At 44.5% G+C, this 15,516-nt stretch overlaps 1 protein-coding gene across 1 annotated transcript; it reads right to left on the bottom strand.

Annotated features, from left to right (window-relative positions):
• Nucleotides 1-325: 325 nt before the first annotated feature.
• On the bottom strand, nucleotides 326-14,674 carry LOC115113304 (zinc finger protein 318-like). Its single transcript, XM_029640819.2, has 10 exons — nucleotides 14,197-14,674; nucleotides 12,896-13,807; nucleotides 11,506-12,715; nucleotides 9,245-9,327; nucleotides 9,038-9,137; nucleotides 8,604-8,923; nucleotides 5,328-5,510; nucleotides 4,479-4,578; nucleotides 3,950-4,068; nucleotides 326-3,238 (listed from the first exon to the last, which is right to left on the bottom strand). The coding sequence occupies exons 1-10, from the start codon at nucleotides 14,458-14,460 to the stop codon at nucleotides 1,280-1,282; spliced, it is 5,250 nt and encodes a 1,749-aa protein (XP_029496679.2). The 5' UTR covers nucleotides 14,461-14,674; the 3' UTR covers nucleotides 326-1,279.
• Between the last annotated feature and the right edge of the window lie 842 nt (nucleotides 14,675-15,516).

Below are 15,516 nucleotides of genomic sequence, written 5' to 3'. Positions count from 1 at the left end.
TTTCACTTTTCTTTCTTTTTATAAATTAGCAAAAAATTCTAATAACCTGTTTTTGCTTTGTCATTATGGGGTAGTGTGTGTAGATTGAAAAAAAAAATATTGAATAAATTTTAGAATAAGGCAAAATTGAGAAAAAGTCAAAGGGTCTGAATACTTTCCTAAGCCACTGTCTATTAACATTGTCCTGTTCATTTCAGAGTTGCCCGTTGCAGACACTCATAGTGAGGTTTTTCTTCAGAATTCCTTTCGACTGCAAGGGGCATACCATAGTGATGCTTTATGGTTACAGGGTCCGACTAAAAGGTCTGAGAAATAAGAGAAAATGTTGTGGTCACTGACATTTATTTGAATTCTCCTTTAGCAACAACAGTTAAAAGGGACAACCAGTTTGATTATTTTCACTAACTAACACAGAATAGCATTGCGCATAGTACAAGTCAGTGAACCAATGGAAAGTTCAAAAAAATGTAAAAAAGGAGCAACAATTCCAAGGTTATGTTCATGAGTGTATATATATCCACATCTTCTTTTCTGGAGGGTGCTGTAAAGAGTGACAGATATTACATGGCACAATTGTAAAAGAAAACATTGTTCAGATATTTTGGTCCATGCTGCACTACCTTACCAAATTCTGTTTTCTTTGAACTTTTTCTCTTGTTCCTGTATTAAAATACCATTCAATCATTTAAAGAGAAAATAACTACTTGCTTAAGAGGCTGAACATGGATACACACAAAACTATAGTAATCAATAAGCATGGTACTGTACGTTACCTTAAAGAAAAGTTGAGATGAATTAAGAAATTATTCAACACAAAAAGAACTGCAGCACAAGCTTCAACATTTCTGAAGATTCATCACTTAAGAATGTCTCATATCTTTCAGTGGAAGTTTCATTTCCTTATCCATTCAAGTTCGAGCTGCCTGCTAGGGCCACTAAATTACGCAGGTTGGCATTTATTGGGATGATTTATGTACTGGAAGCAACTCTGCAGTGGTCACTAGGTGGCATAGCCACAAAGTCATAATATATAACCTTACATTTTTACGATATAGCCAATTATGACTTTGCAGTTGGCCCATCTAACGGAAATCACTCAGTTCTGCCTCCAGGGCAAGATTCATGACAATAAACATCAACCTGCCCAAGGCAAACAGGGCTTAGTTTTCTAATCAGAGGGATGTGTTGGTTACTATTTGTTCCCCTCGAATGTACACCCTAATCCCATCAACTACCTAAAATACCCACCCTCCAATGGCCTGCGTTCTAGTGGGATCTGTTAATCAAAATTTAAATCAAACAGATCTAAGCCCAGCACTTCTGTTGGGAGATCCAGGGTCTCTGTTGAGATACCCAGAGTATCTGATGGGTTATCCAATTGTATGGGGGCATTCTCATCTTCCTTGGGCTGTGGGTCAGACCCACGTTCAGTCTCCATTGACTCCTTTGTGTCAGTTTCAATGGTGTTACTGTTGTCAAGAGCTGGGAGCTCAGGTTGGATTTGCTCTGTTTGTGGGGCCGTAGCCTCCAAGGTTTCGCTGTTCTTTAAGTAATTCGGAGCAGCTTTGGACTCTATGACTGCTTTAGTGGACATGGCAGTGCTGGATGTGGTACTGCTGCTATAAAATATGTCAAATAAATCTTGTGCTTTTGCGGCAGCTAGGCTAGACTTCGGTTTTTCTGATTTCTTCATCACCTCACTTGGGGGTCTCTGCATGAAAGGAGGGGGTGTGACCATCACTGGGACATTCTGCTCACTCTCAGGGACTCCTGGTGCAGATACATCCGACTCCATGGTCATCATTATCAGGACAGGCGGGGGAGGCAGGGGAGTCTTGAACTCCGACATCACTGCTGAAGGAGTGGACGTGGGGGCTTGACTAACAGATTCCATTGTGGAAGCTTTCTTTTTGTCTGGTGTAAAATGGGGACCTGGCTTCCAGGTGCCATCTGCTGACTCCAATTCCTCACCACAGAACGCCTTGGAAATTATGTCTGCTGCCAGTACAGGGTCCTTTATAGGCTGGTTCTGTATGACAGGCAGAGGCGTCTCTCCACTGGCACCGGGTGGTTTGATAGAGGGGGAGGTGTTGAGAGGGGCCGGTTTAGCATAGACCCAGGGCCCAAGTCCGGAGGACTTTCTCAGGACCACGGAGGGAGCAGGAAGGTTTGGGCGTATTTTCCCAGAGTTGAAGGGTACCCATGTGTTAGTTGGGGGGATGACTGTCTTCCCTGACAGCTTGATAGCAATGCTCTTGGCTGCGGCCACAGACTTTGAAAACGCATCCGGGTCGTCATCCTCTTCAGCATCTGCCTCATCTTCCTTCAGGAACTCAGCAGCCACTCTCTCGGCCTCCTTCGCAAGCTCATTTTCTAGTTTTTTCTTCCAACTGAACTTTCCAAAAGCAGACGGAGCCTTTGGCTCTACTTTGGTTGTTTCCTCACTTTTCTTGCGCAGCTTTGCTCTCAATGCTGGATTAGGCCCACAGAACACTTTGGGAGGCTCACCGGGTTTCTCAGGCTCAGACTGCTTTCTAGATCCTGACTTCTCATCTTCCCTTTGACGCTCACCCTGGTCTTTCATTGATTGTCTTTCCTCCTTTTCATTCTTAGATTTCCCATCCTCCCTCTCTGATCTACACCTCGCCTCCTCTTTCTTGCTATATTTGGGGTTGGGTTCTTTCCCCTTACCATATCTGGACCGGTCTTCCTCCTCCTCATTATGCCTCCAACTAAACTTGGGTCTCTCCTCTACCCTGCTAGACCTAGGCCTCTCTTCCTCCTCCCTGCGATTTTTTAACCACTCCTCCTCCTCGCTATGCTTGTATCTCTCTTCATCCTTCTTACTGTATTTGGGCCACTCTTCCCCCTCCTTGCTATGTTTATATCTCTCCTCTTTCTTGCTGTACAAAGACCTCTCGTCTTCCTCCTTTTTGCTATACTTGGCCCTCTCTTCCTCCTCCTCCTCCCTCTTGTAATATTTGTACTTCTCCTCCTTTTTGCTGTGCTTCGCCTTCCCCTCTTTCTCCATGTGTTTGAACTTCTCATTGTCCTTTCCCTTGTCCTTTTTGCTGCGTTTATGTTTCCCTTCCTCCTTCTCTTTGCTCTTTTTGGATTCTTCCTCTTCGTGTTTGCGTTTGAACTCAGAGTGCTTTTTGTCACCAACTTCCAACGTGAGGGCAGCCTGACGATCCAGGTTCCTTCTCTGTTCGTAGAGTGGATACTCATACATTTGTTTCTAGCAGAAGGACCAAACACATATGTAAATCATTAAAGTTAATACAAAATAAAAACTGTCTCTAAAATTAGACTTAAAGGGACAGTTCATCCAAGTGTTCTTACCTTGTTGGCAGTGTATGGACAAGGACAGAGTGCAATCCACAATGAGTTTGTTTACCTAGCCACCAACACCAAACACTAACAGAATTTTCTAACCAAAAACCAACGTTAATCAATGTACCCACTATTAGCATGTATGAAATTTCATGCCCAAATCATCTCATAAATTCAAACCAAGTCATTGAACTTTAGACTTTAAATGATTTTAGAAAATGCTTAAATTAGCAGTTGGTGACAGTGGCTAAGTGAACATACTTAAACTTGTGTTGCAACCTCTACTGTAGGAAAACATAGTTCACCTAAATGTCTAAGCTATCCAAAGTAGCAGACCAGGGTTCAAATAGTATTTTAAATACTTTGCTTGAGCCTGCCTGGGGTGTCAAATGAGGTACTATTTTATGATTTCTATTGCACCAGGCAAGCGCCTTTTAAACATTTCAGATACTATTTGATCATAGGCCTGCAAAGTAGACAAAAGACTACTGTGTGCACAAAGCAATAACAAAAACGCAGCAGGAAACCGAACCAGGTTTCCGAATTTCAAATTTGTAAACATCCTTAATGTAGCCCTAGTGAAATAATATCCTACTCCCAACTAGTAATGGCCTACCTTGTATTTCTCATTGTGAGTATGACTCGTGGCATGATCTTCAGCACAAATTGCATCCCCGTAAAACTCCTCGCACAGCTGGCAATAATATCCCCTCACAGGCACCAAAAACTCAGATCCTATGAGAAAAAGAGAGAGGTTTTTAAAAATACCTAATGGTCACAGGAAACAATCATTGATTATTACCTTTACTGTGCTCTCCATGGAAGAACCTGTTATAAAAGTAGATTGTTATAAAATGTAGGTCCGTTACTTGGAGAGTATAAGTACATTCAGTAAACATGGACATATAAACATCAACATTTGTAATTGACTAGCGGTTGCCCAAAATGACCCCCTTTACATTGCATATAGAAATCAATGTTTATTTCTTACTTCTTATGCATAGTTTTGTATTCAGTGACTGCAAACTGTGGCAGTGATCCAGCACAAAGAGCCTAAAAGTAAAAGATTGCTAACAACATTTAACAGTACATTACAAATATTTAGAAAAAGGGAAATGTATAAAAAGAGAAATTCAAGTTTGTACCTTTAGCAGGTTTAGTCATTTTCTCCCCTGAAGAGTAAATCTTATTAATCTCATTGTTGGAGGAACTTGACGTCCATGGTCGATTGTAAGGATCCTGAGTCTGCACAGTGCCAATGAAAAAAGAATGCATAAACAATTTGCTGTAAAAATACAAGACTGCACAATTCAAAAAACGCCATGTTGGAAAGGTAAAGGAAATTCAACCAGATATGGGGACAAAGAACAAAAACAGGAGACCTCAATTTCATGATAGTAAACAAAAGCTCTTCAAGTCACTGACTGAACGACCAACAAGGGTCCAGCTGCAGCCAAGTCCTTAGCAGAGCACAAGAATCCTTGCTGAGAGCAGCCAATAGGCTTTCCACATCACATTCAGGAGTCTGCTGCGTTCATTTCAAGGTAGCTAACTAGCTAGCTAGTGGACTTCATAGCTAACAGGGCCTGTAAAGAGATGTGTCCATCCAAGTGTTTAATAGATAGCAATTTAATTATTAAGTTAAATGTAAACTTCACTATCTAGCTAGCTAGACAGGATGAACTGAAGTGACACAATGCTAGGTCATAATTCATTATTAAATATTAGTTCCGGCCATGCAATTTAATTGATTATCTTGAGCTCCAGCTGTGCTGGTAAAGGCATGAACAGCACGGCTACCTGACCACTCGATCGCAAATGTATTATTAAAGACTTGTACATTAAGCAACACTGTCTAGCTAACACATTTCTTTATTGCGTAGCCTTTTGGTTGTTCTCTGTAGTCTGTACGTTATGTGACAAGTTCCACAGCAAGACTCCGGAACTGCTGGAGCTGGAGTCTTATTGGAACATTCTATAAATGGTACACAAACCTTTCGGTGTGATTTGCTGTGCAAGTGTGTGAAAAAATCGAACATGGAACCACAAGTGACATTGCAGCTTTTGCACCAGTGGTTCCCAGCGTCATAGTATTCAAACAGGTCTGCTGGATGCTCAGGAGGCTGGGTACTGGCTGGGGATTTCTTAGTAGAGGCTCTTAAGGACAATGATGCTGCCTAAATGAAGAACAGAAGTTACACAAGTCAGCAAAAGAGCTAAATAATCCTAGAGGAAGCAGGCAAAAAAAATACTGAAACACGGTATTAAAACGACAAAACACAGAGAATTTTACGATGTTCCCCAAACATTGAAATTTCAAAAACGCTCACCTTGACAACATAGGAGATCTGTGTTCCAGCCTTGAGGGAGTTACTCAGGTTATGTCAGAGAATCCTGTTTTTAAGGCTAATATTTGACTCGCATTGTCATATTCTTGTACGCTTATCTCCTCCAATTAATGGTCAAAATTAAATTTTAAATACTGATCTGTGAGTTGAGCAAAAAAGTTGTGAGAAATGAGTGCTCGATGAATGCTGTTCAGAGACCATGAGTGGAAAAACATCAAATAGGAGATTTCAGGAGATTTACTCCTCACAACAAAACAGCTACAATTCAGAGTTGAGTTTCCAATGAGATCCATTTGACTTTCGTGTATTCTCATCTTCAAATGTTACATATTTTCCATATCCAATAACAATTATTTTAATTGAATACCCATGTTTAAGTGTTCTAATAAATTAGAGATACACCATCACCCTATTAACAAATTAGAAATAATTTGATCCAGTGGAAAGGATTAAAACAGTCCACATTATTGGGATCCCTCTCTGTATGCAAAGTATTCATCCCAACTAATCGCTGATCTCCTAGCTAGCCTACATGTTGATGGTGAAAATGCTCTTATGAAATGACAGTTAAATTACAAGGAATGATGTTAATCTTTCAATCCATGAAAGTAAATACCCTATATCCAAGCTTCTAACAAACATCTTACCTGACTGTGGCATCTCCAGAAACTCTTTCAGAGAAAAAGTTTGACATGGTGGTGGTCTTTCATAAACAAATACTGTGAGCTCTGAAAAATATTGTAAATTGTAGGGTGAGACATCAGAGAAGATGTAACCCTATGCTTAATCACAACTGTTTGCCATATGAAACTGAACAGGTTTCCACATAAGTTGCAGGTTTAAAACACAATCATTTGTAAACATGCATGCATTTGTAGACCAGTTTTGAGATTAGTTGGGTCAGACATTGGCATACAAAGAGGGAACTTTTAAACCGAGGAGTCAAACTCTGCCTCTTGGACAACACCAACAGATGACATAGCACACGGTCTGTCCAGGTAAGCCTGAGCAGTATGTGCACCACACATTGTTTAACCCCATATATGATGTATAAGCAAAAGGCTGAATGCCAGGTATTCAAAGTACACTTTATATACAAAAGTATGTGGACACCCTTCAAATTAGAGGATTCGGCTATTTCAGCCACACCCATTCCTAGCAGGGGCCAGATTGGGAATTTAGCCAGGACACCAGGGTTAACACCCCTACTCTTACCATAAGTGCCGTGGGATCTTAAATGACCTCAGAGAGTCAGGACATCCGTTTAACGTCCCAGCCGAAAGACGCCACCCTACACAGGGCAATGTCCCTAATCACTGCCCTGGGGCATTGGGATATTTTTTTTAGACCAGAGGAAAGAGTGCCTCCTACTGGCCCTCCAACACCACTTCCAGCAGCATCTGGTCTCCCATCCAGGAACTGACCAGGACCAACCCTGCTTAGCTTCAGAAGCAAGCCAGCAGTGGGATGCAGGGTGGTATGCAGGGTGGTATGCGGCTGGCTAAATAACTGTTTGTCAGCAGCTTCATGAAATGGGTTTCCATGGCCTAAGATCACCATGCACAATGCCAAGCTTCAGCTGGAGTGGTGTAAAGCTCGAGACCATTGGACTCGGGTGCAGTGGAAACTCGTTCTCTGGAGTGATGAATCACGCTTCACCATCTGGCAGTTCGACAGACAAATATGGGTTTGGCAGATGCCAGGAGAACGCAACCTGCCTCAATGTATAGTGCCCACTGTAAAGTTTGGTGGAGGAGGAATAATGGTCTGAGGCTGTTAATGATTTGGGCTAGGCCCCTTAGTTCCAGTGAAATCTTAATCTTAGCATACAATGACATTCTAGATGACTCTGTGCTTCCAACTTTGGGCCAACAGTTTGGGGAAGGCCCTTTCCTGTTTCAGCATGATAATACATTTACATTTAAGTCATTTAGCAGACGCTCTTATCCAGAGCGACTTACAAATTGGTGCGTTCACCTTAAGACATCCAGTGGAACAGCCACTTTACAATAGTGCATCTAAATCTTTTAAGGGGGTGAGAAGGATTACTTTATCCTAACCTAGGTATTCCTGAAAGAGGTGGGGTTTCAGGTGTCTCCGGAAGGTGGTGATTGACTCCGCTGTCCTGGCGTCGTGAGGGAGTTTGTTCCACCATTGGGGGGCCAGAGCAGTGAACAGTTTTGACTGGGCTGCGCGGGAACTGTACTTCCTCAGTGGTAGGGAGGCGAGCAGGCCAGAGGTGGATGAACGCAGTGCCCTTGTTTGGGTGTAGGGCCTGATCAGAGCCTGGAGGTACTGAGGTGCCGTTCCCCTCACAGCTCCGTAATGCCCCCATAAACAAAGCGAGGTCCATACAGAAATGGTTTGTCAAGATCGGTGTGGATGAACTTGACTGGCCTGCAGAGCCCTGACCTCAACCCCATTGAACATATTTGTGATGAATTGGAACACCAACTGCGAGTCAGGCCTAATCGACCATCATCAGTGACCAACCTCACTAATGCTTGTGGCTGAATGGAACCAAGTCCCCGCATCAATGTTCCAACATCTAGTGGAAAGCCATCCCAGAAGACTGGAGGTTGTTATAGCAGCAAAAGGGGGACCAACTCCATATGAATGCCCATGATTTTGGAATAAGATGTTCAACGAGACGGTGTCCACATACTTTTGGTCATGTAGCACAATTACTATTTACTGGTATTTAATGAATCAGACAAGGGCAAGTATACATTTAAATCAAAACCGTACCTTTTGAATAGTTACTTATGTCATTTAGACTCATATCATGAAATAAAGCAACGTTGACCTGTCACTTTCTGCAGAATAATTACATTTCTGCAGCAATAATGTACATGTTTTTCTAAGGTTTTACCAGTACTTCAGCTCTCTGGCTTGTGCCTGGAGCAGCTTACGGAATTCTACCTTGACAGAGGCCTGGACCCCAGGTGATACCTCTCGGCTGCGAGCGCGCTCCTGTTTCTTCTCCTTGTCTGGAGGTGGTGGGTGTGTTGGATGCTCAAGGTCTCCAGAAGCCCTACCCTCTCGCCGGGGCTTGTCAGTTGGTTGTAGACCAAGAATAAGAGCCACTTTGTCAAGCTCGCATCGTTTCTTCTCTGCTACCTCGTGCTCGTTGCGGAGCACAGCAATCTGAGACATGACCTCTTCCTGGAGCCGACTGATCTCTGACAGTAACGGGTCCTTATGGCCATCCTTTTCACGCCGCTTTTTGCGCAGCAGTTCCCCTACAAAGTCAACAATGAAAAATGGATTTAACTGTGCAACAACCTTCTGAATAAATTTTTATTTTTTAAATGTAATTAACAAATATAGAAAAGGCTTTGAGATGATTGAAGTACCTTGCTGTTTTCGCAATCTCTCCAGTTCCTTCATGAGATAATCTTTCTTCTTCATGCGGATGTCTCGGTCTCTTCTCAGTTTTTCACGTTCTTCAAGAACCTACAGAATGCAGGAGAATCATTAGAGAACTAGTGTATGCCAAAACAGCATCAAATGACAATACTGTAGGCTTCATTTGAATTTAAGTGGATAGCTGAATACTCCACCTTTTGTTTTTGGCTTTCATTATTTCTCTCTTCTAAAACCCTCCTGTCCTTGCCATTATCCTGAGCGGCCATCTTTGATGATGCTATACAGGAATAATGTACAAAATTAGACAAGAGTTACATCATTAAAACTACAGCTTACAGTATTTTCAGAAAGTATTCAGACCACTTGACTTTTCACATTGTTACATTACAGCCCTATTCTAAGATTACTTTTTTTCTCATCAATCGACAAATTCCCCCATTATGACAAAGCAAAAACAGGTTTAGAACTTTTTGCAAATGTATTAAAATAAAAAAATGTAAATTAAATATCACATTCACATAAGTATTCAGACCCTGTACTCAGTACTTTGTTGAAGCACCTTTGGCAGCGATTACAGCCTTGAGTCTTCTTGGGTATGACGCTACAAGCTTGGCACACCTGTATTTGGAGAGTTTCTGCCATTCTTCTCTGCAGATCCTCTCAAGCTCTGTCAGGTTGGATAGGGAGTGTTGCTGCAAAGTTATTTTCAAGTCTCTCCAGAGATGTCAAATCAAATCAAATGTATTTGTCACATACACATGGTTAGCAGATGTTAATGCGAGTGTAGTGAAAAGCTTGTGTTCGATCAGGTTCAAGTCTGGGCTTTGGCTGGGCCACTCAAGAACATTCAGATTTGTCCCGAAGCCACTCCTGCATTGTCTTGGCTGTGTGCTTAGGACCGTTGTCCTGTTGGAAGGTGAACCTTCACCCCAGTCTGAGGTACTGAGCACTCTGGAGCAGGTTTCCATCAAGGATCTCTCTATTCTTTGCTCCGTTCATCTTTCCCTTGATCCTGACTAGTCTCCCAGTCCCTGCAGTTGAAAAACATCCCCCACAGCATGCTTCTGCCACCACCATGCTTTACAGTAGGGATGGTTCCAGGTTTCCTCCAGACGTGACACTTGATATTCAGGCTAAAGAGTTCAATCTTCATCAGATCAAAGAATCGTGTTTCTCATGGTCTGCGAGTCCTTTAGGTGCCTTTTGGCAAACTCCAAGCGGGCTCTCATGTGCCACTACCATAAAGGCCTGATTGGTGGAATGCTGCAGAGATAGGAGAACCTTCCAGAAGGACAACTATCTCCACAGAGGAACTCTGGAGCTTGGTCAGAGTAACCATCGGGTTCTTGGTCACCTCCCTGACCAAGACCCTTCTTCCTCGATTGCCCAGTTTAGTCGGGCAGACAGCTCTAGAAAGAGTCTTGGTGGCTCCAAACTTCTTCCATTTATGAATGATGGAGGCCACTGTGTTCTTGGGGACCTTCAATGCTGCATAAATGTTTTGGTACCCTTCCCCAGATCTGTGCCTCGACACAATCCTTTCTAGGAGCTCTACGGACAATTTCTTCGACCTCGTGGCTTGGTTTTTGCTCTGATATGCACTGTCAACTATGGGATCTTATCTGGACAGGTGTGTACCTTTCCAAATCATGTCCAATCAATTAAATTTACCACTGGTGGACTCAATGGACACAAAGTCTTGTAGCAAAGGGTCTGAATAGTTATGACAATAAGGTAGTTCTGTTTTTATTTTCAATACATCTGTCTAAAAAGGGGCCTCCCGAGTGGCACAGAGGTTCTAAGGCACTGCATCGCAGTGCTAGCTGTGCCACTAGTGATCCTGGTTCAAGTCCAGTCCGGGTGACCCATGGGGTGGCGCACAAATGGCCCAGCGTCGTCCGGGTTAGGGGAAGGTTTGGCCAGCAGGGATGTTCTTGTCCCATCACGCACTAGCGACTCCTGTGGTGGGCCGGGAGCAATGCACACTGACACGGTCACCAGGTGTACAGTGTTTCCTCTGACACAATGGTGTGGCTGGCTTTCGGATTAAGAAGACATTGTGTCAAAAAGCAGTGCGGCTTGGTTGGGTTGTGTTTCAGAGGATGCAAGGCTCTAGACCTTCGCCTCTCCCGAGTCCATACGGGAGTTTCAGCAATGGGACAAGACTAACTACCAATTGGTTACCACAAAATTGGGGAGAATGAAAACATGTTTAAAAAACTTTTCGCTTTGTTATTATGGTGTATTGTGTGTAGATTGATGAGGAACATGCTTTGATTTAATCCATTTTAGAATAAGGCTGTAACATAACAAAATGTGGGGAAAGAGAAGGGGTCTGAATACTTTCCGAAAGCACTGTACGTGCTGCAGTTTCATTGATCACCAACCAAATGTATTTATTGAAGAGGAATGAACAAGTAATTAAACATCCACTTATTCAATGGTTTGTTCTCACCTTTTCTTTCACCCCCCTGGTGTAACTCTGGCTGGATGACATTCAAGTATGGTCTGTCAAACGGCGGGACTTTAGGAAAATCTTCAATGGGAGATTGAGGAAGCATGCCCATAGATGGAGGTGGGTACATCGGCCACTGTTGGGGCATGTACGGCCAGTTCCCATACTGCCCAAAGCCATGAGGTGGATAGTTGGGTGGTACCAGACCATGTGACTGGGCTTGGGCGTAGGCAGGAATCGAGATAGAAGGGTGGGTGGGTGTCACTGGAGTAGTTTCAGTCTTCACCTCTCCGCCGCCTTGAGTCTTCCCATGGGTGCTGCGTCTGTCAGATGGGGGTGACTTCTTCTGGCTCCTTCTGTTATCAAGGCTGCTGCTTAGGCTCCTGCTACGACTCGGGCTGTTGCTTTCGCTACGACTGCTACCACTGCTGGAGCTGCTCCCACTGTGGCTATTATGCATGCCCTTGCTCCTGCCTGAGCTTCTTGAAGAGTCACGGTGACCCCGCCTCCTCCCAGGACAAGGGGAAGGGGGTTTCGGAGGGGGCCTTTTTCCATGCAGACGCTCCTGAGTCCTGGCAGCCATCTTGCTGATCTCCGTCACCCCCAGATCCAGCCCAATGGTTTTGAGGAGGTCCTGGATCTTCTCGTACTCCTCCACGTCTTGCTTCTCCTTCCCTTCCAGTGGTCCTGTTCCTAGTGGGTAGTCATTAGGCTCTTCAACCTTGATATTATGGTCAGGGGTGGCAGAGGACCTGCTTTGATGCTGATACCTCATGTCCACCTGTTGCTGACGAGAGCTTCTCTGATCGACAATACCAGGATGGGCCTCTAGGTGCTGTGAGACGCCATAGCTTGCCGGCTCACTCATAATATCACCATAGAGCTCTGACAGACTGTGTTGTTGACGGGGAACTCCTGCTGGAGTCTGAGACCTGCCCTTCTCTAGATCATCTTCATCGCCATAAAGGAACTTCTCCTCATCATCAATGTCTGGTACCCTCTTCCTTTTCTCCTCTTGCGGTGCAGATGCATCTCCCAACAAGCCAAGGATCCCTGCAATCCCACTGCGATCAAGTCTGCCCTGGGCCATGCGTGGGTCATCTCTCAGTTCTCCCAGCATGGTGGCCAAAATGTTAGGGTCCATGCCTTTCATAGCTGAGAGGAGACGCTCTGCCTCAGCACCAGGGGTAACTCTTGGAGAATCACTGTTCTGCAAAACAAAAAAACAATATATGTTTAACAAATTAATCATTATAATCATTTAGATAAAAGAAAAAAGGTAATTGTGGGATGACAGGGTTAGAATGAGTATGAAGATCGGTAATACACGACACAGCTATATACTACATAATTAATTTAACACAGTAATAAAATGGCATATGTCCCTTACCTGCACAAATGGGGGGGAGTCGGTCTCTGAGTCCATGCGCCTCTTCAGGATGGACTTTGTGGGCATGTTCATGTCTTCCATCTCTTTGTGGTGACGGGCCAACTCCAGCTCCTTGAACCTGCTCATCTTCTTTATCTTATTAGCGCCTCCCTTGCTGCTCCTGCTACTGCTGCTACTGCTACTACTGCTGGTACTGACACTGCGGCTCCTACTCTTGTGTGGACCAACACTCTTTGCTCTGCTTATACTGCGGGCCTGTCCATAGCTCTGGCCACGACTCCCGCTCCTGCTTCGGGACCTGCTTGGCGGACGGCTCTTGCTCCGTCCCCCCATTTCAGGGCTGCGGCTTCGGGCCCGGCTTTTACTCTGTCCCCCCAATTCAGGGCTGCGACTTTGAGTAAGGCTTTTGCCCTGTCCCCTCAATTCAGGGCTGCGGCTTTGAGTAAGGCTTTTGCTCTGTCCTACCATTGCAGGGCTGCGACTTCGGGCACGGCTTTTACTCCGTCCTACCATTGCAGGGCTGCGAGTTCTGGCACGGCTTTTACTCCGTCCCCCCAATGCAGGGCTGCGAGTTCTGGCACGGCTTTTACTCCGTCCCCCCAATGCAGGGCTGCGAGTTCTGGCACGGCTTTTACTCTGTCCCCCCATTGTAGGGCTGCGACTACGAGGACGGCTCTTGCTCCGTCCCCTGATTCCCGGGCTGCGACTACGATGTCGGCTTCTCCCTCTGCTGGGACTCTGCCTCCTGGGGCCACGGTCGTCAGGGCCATCGTAACTGGACCTCTTTGGCAGGTAAGGAGGGTAGTCTCTTGAGGGTAGCCCTGCCCCAGGTGGTCCAGTCAATTCATTGCCCACAGTGATTACCAGATTGTGGTCTGTGGGGATGCCACCACGGGGAGAAGAATGAGAGCTCTATTGACAGAAACAGATTTGTAATCAAATCCCTTAACTGTAATCAGTTTCATTACAATAAATAGTTGACTGGATTTTGAAGTTATTAGACACAGCATTTCGGCAAATGAATGCATTGCTCCAGTGAAAAGGAAATAGGAGCCAATGCAAGGGACAGGGCAACTTCCAGTTCCACTGTAAATAAAAATTGCACCTGCACTTGTAGCTGGTTAACAATAAACAGTGACCAATAGTCATGATAACTAGCCTAGTTAGCTAGCTAACCAATGCGCTATGTAAACAGACAACACGCACGATTTTTTTTTTTTTAAAGCTACATTTACCAATGGAATTAGATAGTGGCAGACTAGTCGGGTAGACAGTATCCCGCACTTAATTATCGCACTTACTTCTCTTGGGGGAGGGCCGCTGTCCCAATATTCACCGCCTGGACCTCTGTGATTTACTGAACCGGGAGAAGGATACCTCCTGAGCGGTGGAGAACGCCTGTACGGGTCTGGAGGTCCGTCATGGTAACCCTGAAAAGGAGGTCTGGGCCTGCCTCTTTCTTCTCTAAACGGTGGCCCAGGATAAGGCCGGACAGGAGTAGGACCACGGCCCTCGCACTGCTGCGGGTACCCTCCTCGAGGTGGAAGAGGCCGACCACGATACATATTTCACTGTTAAATTGGGCCTTTTCTATCAATTACAGCTACTTGCTACCGCACTGATTTCATGCACATTTAATTGTTTTATTACTTACAGTCTGCAGTTGGTGATAACAAATGCAAGCTACCATGTAGCTATTTGAATTTGAGTGTTCAACGAACAACTCAGCGCTCAATTTGTTGTGATTTCCGGCCTGCTTGAACCTTCTTCTTTGGTATTACTGGCGGTCGGCAAAACAACGTGAAAGATGCATGCCGCCACCTACCGTGCCGAAGTGTGTGGTTGAAAAAGGTTTACATACTGTAAATCCCCCTACCCAATCCCGTACTACTAAGAAAATAGCAAGAGCCATACTAATTCCATCCATCGCCCGTAAAATAACAGGCCCCAAATCCATCTCAATATCTCTACACCTCATTGCATTGGTCTGAATTATATGCGTCTAATGTAAACCCAGACAAATTGATACAAGCAAGTAAGACGTTTCTATTTTTGGCTGAAAAGGGGTAACATTTTTGTTTAAAGTGAAAACACTTGGTTTGAGTTGTATTCTATTTGTGTAATCATCAAAACCTCTAACTTTTGTCTAACTGGCTTGCTTCTGAAGCTAGTTTAGCAGGGTTGGTCCTGGTCAGTCCCTGGATGGGAGACCAGATGCTGCTGGAAGTGGTGTTGGAGGGCCAGTAGGAGGAACCCTTTACTCTGGTCTAAAAAATTATCCCAATATCCCAGGGCAGTTATTGGAGACATTGCCCTGTGTAGGGTGCTGTCTTTCGGATGGGACATTAAACAGGTGTCCTGACTCTTGGTCAGTAAAGTTCCCTTGGCACTTATTGTAAGAGTAGGGGGTGGTAACCCTGGTGTCTTGGCTAAATTCCTAATCTGGCCTTCATACCATCATGGCCACCTAATCATCTCCAGTTTACAATTGGCTCATTCCTCCCCCTTCCTCTCCCCTGTAACTATTCCCCAGGTCATTGCTGTAAATGAGAATGTGTTCTCAGTTCATTTACCTGGTAAAATAATGGTTACATTTTTTTATGGCAAATCATTTGAGTACG

This window comes from Oncorhynchus nerka, linkage group LG28, assembly GCF_034236695.1.
Source record: "Oncorhynchus nerka isolate Pitt River linkage group LG28, Oner_Uvic_2.0, whole genome shotgun sequence".
Taxonomy (NCBI): Eukaryota; Metazoa; Chordata; class Actinopteri; order Salmoniformes; family Salmonidae; genus Oncorhynchus; species Oncorhynchus nerka.
This window is presented reverse-complemented; position numbering and strand designations above follow the sequence as displayed.